The sequence below is a fragment of the Vitis riparia genome, chromosome 7 (assembly GCF_004353265.1).
Source record: "Vitis riparia cultivar Riparia Gloire de Montpellier isolate 1030 chromosome 7, EGFV_Vit.rip_1.0, whole genome shotgun sequence".
Classification (NCBI taxonomy): Eukaryota; Viridiplantae; Streptophyta; class Magnoliopsida; order Vitales; family Vitaceae; genus Vitis; species Vitis riparia.
Genome location: NC_048437.1, coordinates 28,577,016 through 28,584,872, shown reverse-complemented (window position 1 = coordinate 28,584,872; position 7,857 = coordinate 28,577,016). Strand labels below are relative to the sequence as shown.

Genomic DNA, 7,857 nt, shown 5'->3' with positions numbered 1-7,857 from the left:
GACAGGGTCGATAAAGCCTTGAGGTTGATGCATGAATATGTCTTCATGTAGGTCGCCATTGAGAAAGGCGTTATTGACATCTAATTGTCGAACTTTCCATTGTAGATTTAAAGCAATAGTGAGAACAATGCGAATGGTAGTCGGTTTGATAACTGGGCTAAAAGTTTCATTGAAGTCAAATCCAGCAATCTGATGAAAACCCTTAGCTACTAAACGGGCCTTGTATTTGTTTATAGTTCCATCGGGATTCTCCTTGACTTTGAACACCCATTTGCATCCGATCAATTTACGATCAGTGGGAGGAGGAACAAGATCCCAAGTGTTGTTTCGGAGGAGAGCGAGATATTCATCAGTCATGGCCTGTTTCCAGTGGCTAAGTTGGAGGGCTTCAGGGACTGAAGTGGGAGTTGTAGAAATGAGATAGGCCTTTGGTTTAAAGATGCCATTTTTGGATCGAGTGATCATATGATGGATGGGAAAAGGAGGGGCAGAGGATGGTGGAGGTTGTGATGCTACATTGTGGTTAGAGGTGGCAGGAAATATTGAGTTTCTGGTGCTAGCTCTGTAGTTGAAATGTGGAGAACCATTTCTGTTAGTTGTGATGAGATGAGCCAAGCTAGGAGTGGAAAGGTCTGCAATCTTGATGTTTTTCTCAATACGGCTTTCTTGAGCAAGAAGAAGAGCTTCAATTTCCTCAACTGTGTATGGATCAAGTCTGGAATTGACAGAGATGATGAAGGTTTCATAATCTTGAGGGAGACCTTCAAAAATTGCATCTATGTGATCTTTGACAGAAATCTTGTGGCCAACCAGAGCAAGAAGGTCAACTACATTTCTGATTTTAAGGAGGTAATCAGTTATAGACAAGTCTCCCTTCTTGGTGTTGTGCAATTGCGTTTTGAATTGAGTTACTTTGGCTCTCACTTGAGTAGCAAAGTATAGTTCAAGGGTTTTCCATACCTGGGCTGAAGTGTCACAATTCACCATACGAGTGAGAAGAGCATCAGTTATAGATGCAAGAAGCCAAGACATAATAAGCTGATCTTGTTGTTCCCAATCCTGGAACTTGGGATTTACATGATTTTGGGTTTCATCGTCTGAGGAGAGAAACTCTGAGGGTAGAACTGAAGTTTCAGAAAGGAAGTGTTGCAGCTTATGGCCTCTTAATGTGGTGAGTATCTGTTTTCGCCAAACCAGAAAGTTGTGATTGTCTAGTTTGGATGAGACTGGATGGGGAAAGGAAACTGGGAGAAAACTGGTGGTTCTTGAGGTTTCTTCCATGGCGGATAACTAAGCTAAAGCCTGCTCTGATACCATGTTGAAGAAATGGAATAACAGAAACGATTAGAAGAAGAGGAAGAGAAAAACAGAGTAAGAGAAAAAACAGAGTATATGGTTTCTTGCTATTATGTTCAGTACTAATATCATTACACTTCTGTAGTATTTATATACTTAGTTGTTGATAGCTATAACTAACTTGAGAGGTTGGTTTTAAACAGAAATGATTAGTTGAAACTAACTGGGCTTCTCAACTAACTCAACTAGTTCACTAACATTCTCTCATCTCTCTATCTGAGATATTTAAAAATATACCAGAAGAACTCACACCCTCAAGCTAGATTTTCCTCCATTTTCCCAGTAAGGCCTTTTTTTTTTCTCTCTTGGTCTTTGGTTGTATTTGTGATTCATATGTAAATGTAGGCTGATATGTGTACTTCTCCCACTTCAAACAGGTGAAGATGGCTCATATATCAGCACCTTCAGTGCAGTGTCAAGTGCGGGTGGTTCCCACGAGCTCCTTCACTGCAAGGCCCATGACAGCAAAATTATGGAACTCTCTTCTGTTGAATCAGAGAAAAAAGGGAACTTCTAGAAGCTCTGCTAGATTCAGAGTTCTTGCTCTGCAGTCTGAAAGCAGTACTGTTAACCGGCTCAAAGATTTGCTTAATCTAGACATCACTCCCTACACTGATAAAATCATTGCTGAGTACATCTGGTATATACCATCTTCCTCCATAGTATAGCTTCAGTTAGTGACAGTTAAAATGATAGTTACAATGGCAGTTGGTTAATGAGAAACTTTTGTGGTTTGAGTCAGGATTGGAGGGTCAGGGATCGATCTTCGCAGCAAATCGAGGGTATATATATACATATGTGATGATATCATCTTGAAGTTTTAGCTTATTTTTAGTTTTGTGATTTTCCATTTTTCATCTGCAGACAATCTCAAAGCCTGTCAAACACCCTTCTGAGCTTCCCAAATGGAACTATGATGGATCAAGTACAGGGCAAGCCCCAGGAGAGGACAGTGAAGTGATTTTATAGTAAGATCTCCATTAAAATTCAGAGCTCAATTCTAAGCCTTTTGAGGATCCTATGTTTTTAAGAATCAGCCCTTTTTGTTTATATCCTTTCTGGCCTTTTTTCAGTCCTCAAGCAATCTTCAAGGACCCTTTTCGAGGCGGTAACAACATTTTGGTGAGAAACAGAACCATGCTCTCAAACTAGTGATTTCCTAAAGATGACTGAAGATTAATATGGATTTTATCTGGCCATATGAAGGTGATCTGTGATTCATACACCCCTGCTGGAGAGCCCATTCCAACAAACAAACGGCACGGAGCTGCTGAGATCTTCAGCAGTCAGAAGGTCATCAATGAAGTTCCATGGTATGTTGCCAATTCCACACTTGAAATTTTGTGATACTCATAACAGATTCTTATGTGGCAAGACCCCTTTTTCGGGGGAATTTAGGTATGGGATAGAGCAGGAGTACACCCTACTCCAAACAAATGTGAAGTGGCCTCTGGGTTGGCCTGTTGGAGGTTATCCTGGCCCCCAAGTAAGCTTCTTTACCACCTCAAGGCACAAACCATGTACCATTTCCACATAGTTTCGCTTACATTTAGAACATGAAACAACGAGGAATCAGAAGAGATGTTTGTTGATCTGCTAAATTCTGATATAGGGTCCTTACTACTGTGGTGCTGGAGCAGACAAGTCATTCGGGCGCGACATATCAGATGCCCATTACAAGGCTTGCCTCTATGCTGGTATCAATATCAGTGGCACCAATGGGGAGGTCATGCCTGGCCAGGTTTTTATCTTCCACCTCTCCTTCCTAGCTTGTGTCTAGGAACTTCAGTTTGATATCGTCTACTTACTGTTCCAAGTTCTTAGCCATGACCTCTACTTCCATTGCCCTTTGTCAGTGGGAATATCAGGTTGGTCCAAGTGTTGGCATTGAAGCTGGAGACCACATCTGGTGTTCCAGATACATCCTTGAGGTATTTTTCCTCTTTCCAATTTATCAGGCATGTAGGAGTTGCAAGAATGCAATGTATGTAGGGGTGCAATATAGGTAGGTTGGCCCAACCTAACCCAAATTCAATTTGATGTTTGGATGGTTTTGGGCAATTTTTTTTAATACTCAAATTGGGCTTGTGTCAAGTTTTTTCAATATCAATTCAATTTGGATTGGATTTGGGTCAACATTCAGATGACTTAAACATAATTTAATACTTTTATATTATTTATAATATATATTATTCTATATATTAATATTATTTTCTTTTTAGATTTTTTAAGAAAAAAATATCAAATTATAATATTTTTTTCTTTTTTTTAGTAATATATAAATTTATTTTTACTTTTTTTATTATTACTATCTTAAAATTTTGTCTTATTTACCATCTAAATTTTGGTATAAATATATAAATTTTTTTTTTTTAAAATAACATTAGGAATGAATTTTGAATCATATAACCCAATTTTAATTGGATTAACCTGAACTCAACCATAACCTAAAGAAGTGAGGTCGAGTTGAACTTTAGTTTAGTACCTCAAGTTAAAGTTTGGGTTGAGTTGGGTTCATGTTGATTGTTTCTTAATTTGAAATGGGTTTGGGTTAACCATCAATCCGAGTAACTTGTCCAAATTAAAACCCTAAATCTATGTAAACTTAAAATCTAATGGCTGTGTTTTTTCCACAGAGAATAACAGAACAAGCAGGGGTTGTGCTCTCACTCGATCCAAAACCAATAGAGGTAGTTTTCTTCTTCATTTCTTCCAATTTGGAGTCATCATTTTGAATACTCAAAACCACTTCCCATCCACCCTTTTGCCCATATTTTGCAGGGTGACTGGAATGGTGCAGGATGTCACACTAACTACAGGTATCATACCATTTGTACGTACATTTTCCGGGTTTGAACTTTTAAGTAATAGTTGATTGATTGTCATTCAAACAGTACTAAGAGCATGCGAGAGGATGGAGGTTTTGAGGTGATCAAGAAGGCAATTTTGAATCTCTCCCTTCGACATGAGAAGCATATTAGTGCTTATGGGGAAGGTAATGAAAGAAGGCTCACAGGAAAGCACGAAACCGCCAGCATTGACACCTTTTCTTGGGTATGTCCTGAAGCTTTCGCACCAATGGAAATCAGCTTTCCCCTTGAAACTTACATATATAACTTGCAGGGAGTGGCTAACAGAGGTTGCTCAATCCGTGTGGGGCGAGACACCGAGAAAAATGGCAAAGGTTTGTAACTGGAACAAGGACTATTTCTCTTCTTCTGTTTTTGTCATTTCAGACTGACTGATTCTGTTACTTTGAATTGCTTTTAGGTTACTTGGAAGACCGGCGTCCGGCTTCTAACATGGATCCTTATGTGGTGACATCGTTACTGGCCGAGACTACAATACTGTGGGAGCCAACACTGGAGGCTGAGGCCCTAGCTGCGCAGAAGCTGTCCATGAAAGTTTAATAAAAACCCGAAAAATAGGCAAAAATGGAAATCAAATAGATGATAGCAGAGTAGGTAGTATTGCTTGTAAACTAAACTAGTCTAAGGCAAAGGACTAAGCGTTTGTTTTTTTTACTTTTTGCTGAAAACAATTTATTTTCAGAATTTAGATTATTTGTTTTTCTATTTTTTTATGACTTTTTATAAACTTTTTACTAAATACAAAAAACCAAAATATGTAACTTTTTTTTTAATACTTAATAGAAATAAAATATTACAAAAATAAATAACCTAATATTTAACACTATTAAGTATTAAAGTTCTATTTAGAATTAAATAAAACAACAAACACCACCCCCAAAAGCAACCTGAGCAATGCCTCATGAACCATTTTCCCGTTTCCATGCACTTTTTACAGTGAAATTTTCGGTTTTTTTGGGTTTGTAAGTGGATTGATTAAGCACAAATTATGATAACAAGCTACTAATAATCTAATATGTCCCTTTCATTTTTCTCAGTTTCTTTCAACTTGCAAGGCACCCATCTACCACCAACTCCTGGTTTGCGTTCCCACCACTTCAAGAAACTGGATTATATCTTCTTTGATCCATGGTTTCAGGCTCCAAAAATCAGACAAATTCCCCTGCCATGACTCTCAAAATCTTAATTCCTTGGATTCCAACCTTAATTCTACTATATTTGCCTGTTATTAGCCCCTCCAACTTCACCTACCCGGCCGTTTTCAACTTTGGGGACTCGAATTCCGACACCGGCGGCCTGGCAGCTGGAGTTGCTTTTCCAGTAGGCGCCCCGAACGGAGAAACCTACTTCAACAAGCCGTCCGGCCGGTTCTGTGATGGCCGCTTGATCATTGATTTTCTCAGTAACGTATCTTTTCAAAAAATTTCCTGGAAAATGTGTCAAAACCGGTAGTCTAAATTTGTATGCTGATATGCAGTGGATTCAATGGACTTACCATACCTAAACGCATATCTGGATTCCATCGGCGCCCCAAGCTTCCGAACGGGCTGCAACTTCGCCACTGGAGGGGCGACCATACTTCCGGCCAATGCCGCTTCTCTTAGTCCCTTCTCGTTCGGGCTTCAGGTGGCGCAGTTCATCCGATTCAAGGCCCGGGTTCTTGAACTACTGGGAAAAGGTAAGGGAAAGATCTGCAATTCTTCATACTTCACATTCCATGAAAGGAATTGAAAACAGTTTCTGGCATGGATTTTCAGACAAAAAGTTACAGAAGATCCTCCCCTTAGAAGACTATTTCAGGGATGGACTCTACGGTTTCGATGTGGGACAGAATGATCTTGACGGTGCTTTCTACTCGAAATCAGAAGACCAAGTGGCTGCATTCATCCCAACCATACTCTCAGAATTCGAAGCTGGAGTTGAGGTTGTGCGTTTTCTTTTCTCGTCTGAGCATTTTCCAGGAAAATCCGAATTGATTTTTCTTTTTTCGATGGTTTCAGAGACTGTACAACGAAGGGGCGAGGAACTTGTGGATTCATGGGATGGGTCCTCTAGGATGTTTGCCTAGAATCATCGCGACGTTCGGAAAAGATGCATCGAAATTGGATCAATTTGGATGCGTTAATTCTCATAATCGCGCGGCTAAGCTTTTCAATTCGCAACTGCACGGTCTCTGCGCCAAGCTTGGCAGCCAACTCCCGCAAGTTAATGTCACTTACGTTGATATTTTTGCTATTAAGCTCAACCTCATTGCAAATTTTTCTCAATTAGGTAAGTTTTTCGAATATTTAAAAGCTGGTTGTTGAGTAAGAAAGAAAAACTTACATGCTTTTATAAATTCATTTTAAGAAACACTTTTAGTTTAAAAAATGTTTTTTAAAAAATATTTAGCAAACTTTATCAAATACTAATAAAAATTAAAAAATTTAAAAAATCAATTATAATATTTTTCCTAAGAAACACTTTGTAAAGTTTATATAAGAGTAAGAGTAAGTTTGATAGTAATTTTAGGAAGTGTTTCTAGTTTTTGTAATAGTTTAAAATTTTCGTCATTTACAAATTAAAAATATTAGAAATACTTTCTATAATCAATACCAAAAACACTAAAAGCTAGTTTGAAGCGTTTATAACATTTGAAATTTTTTATCATTCAAATGTTAAAAAGATAAAATACGTTTTCTAAAATCACAACTAAACACTTTATAAGAGTGTATTTGATAACAATTTTAAAAAACATTTCTAATATTTTTAATACTTTGAAATTTTTATTATTCAAAATGCTAAAAATACTTTTTAAAATCACTCAAAACAGACTTTATTAGAATGTGTTTTATAGTAATTTTCATAAGTGTTTATAATATTCCTAATACTTGAAAAATAAAATTTTTTAAATATTAAAAAAATCAAAAACAATTTTTAGAATTACTATCAAATGCACTTTAAAAAATATTTTAAACATTTTTAATACTTAAAAGATAAATTTTCAAGGGTTAAAAATATTAGGAATGATTTATACAATGCCAAACATTTATTTTAGGATGAGTTTTAGGAAAAGCTCTCATTTTTTTGCTGACTCGAATGAACCTTCAATCACTCGTGACTGTCAGGCTTCAAGGAATCCATAGCGGCATGCTGCGGCTACGGCGGGCCGCCCTTAAATTTTGACAATCGGATAGCCTGCGGCCAGACGAAGAGCCTGAATGGAAGCTTGGTGACTGCAAAGCCCTGTGATAACACAACCGAATATGTGAATTGGGATGGAAACCATTACACAGAAGCTGCAAACTCATATGTTTCTTCACAAATACTAACGGGCAAATTCTCCGACCCACCCCTCACTGAATTCACCATTTCTCCAAGTGTGTTCCACACTGGCTTTAGAAAACGTTTTTGATTTTTTTAACATTTAAATAATAAAAATTTTTAAATGTTAAAAATACGAAAAACGCTTTTTAAAATCATTGTCAGAGACTCTTCTAATATTCAAGTTATATTATTACCAAAAAAATTGAAATATTGTAATGGTTTGATAGTGTTACAATAATGTATGTGAAAATGTAGATTGACGTGGGTGTATTTTTATTTTAGTGAGTTGGGTTTTGGCTACATATTAATGCTAAATTTGAGAAAG

At 37.3% G+C, this 7,857-nt stretch overlaps 2 protein-coding genes across 2 annotated transcripts; both read left to right on the top strand.

The window, feature by feature from the left end:
- Window positions 1-1,561: 1,561 nt before the first annotated feature.
- Window positions 1,562-4,917, top strand: LOC117917670 (glutamine synthetase leaf isozyme, chloroplastic-like). The gene is made up of 14 exons (XM_034834019.1): window positions 1,562-1,638; window positions 1,734-1,996; window positions 2,099-2,138; window positions 2,221-2,324; window positions 2,430-2,478; window positions 2,563-2,669; window positions 2,755-2,842; window positions 2,969-3,097; window positions 3,213-3,287; window positions 3,993-4,046; window positions 4,138-4,175; window positions 4,251-4,410; window positions 4,480-4,540; window positions 4,627-4,917. The coding sequence occupies exons 2-14, from the start codon at window positions 1,740-1,742 to the stop codon at window positions 4,764-4,766; spliced, it is 1,302 nt and encodes a 433-aa protein (XP_034689910.1). The 5' UTR covers window positions 1,562-1,638; window positions 1,734-1,739; the 3' UTR covers window positions 4,767-4,917.
- Window positions 4,918-5,072: 155 nt separating this feature from the next.
- LOC117918870 (GDSL esterase/lipase At1g54790-like) lies at window positions 5,073-7,627 on the top strand. The gene is made up of 5 exons (XM_034835824.1): window positions 5,073-5,628; window positions 5,704-5,904; window positions 5,984-6,150; window positions 6,227-6,497; window positions 7,334-7,627. Exons 1-5 carry the CDS (start codon window positions 5,355-5,357, stop codon window positions 7,618-7,620), a joined length of 1,200 nt encoding a protein of 399 aa, XP_034691715.1. The 5' UTR covers window positions 5,073-5,354; the 3' UTR covers window positions 7,621-7,627.
- Window positions 7,628-7,857: the final 230 nt, after the last annotated feature.

Coding starts and splice junctions, on each gene's coding strand:
- LOC117917670 (XM_034834019.1), top strand. CDS start 1,740: ATGGCTCATATATCAGCACCTTCAGTGCAGTGTCAAGTGCGGGTGGTT. Junction 2,325..2,429: donor GACAGTGAAGTGATTTTATA/GTAAGATCTCCA, acceptor GCCTTTTTTCAG/TCCTCAAGCAATCTTCAAGG. Junction 4,176..4,250: donor GGATGTCACACTAACTACAG/GTATCATACCAT, acceptor TCATTCAAACAG/TACTAAGAGCATGCGAGAGG.
- LOC117918870 (XM_034835824.1), top strand. CDS start 5,355: ATGGTTTCAGGCTCCAAAAATCAGACAAATTCCCCTGCCATGACTCTC. Junction 5,629..5,703: donor CTTGATCATTGATTTTCTCA/GTAACGTATCTT, acceptor GCTGATATGCAG/TGGATTCAATGGACTTACCA. Junction 6,151..6,226: donor AATTCGAAGCTGGAGTTGAG/GTTGTGCGTTTT, acceptor CGATGGTTTCAG/AGACTGTACAACGAAGGGGC.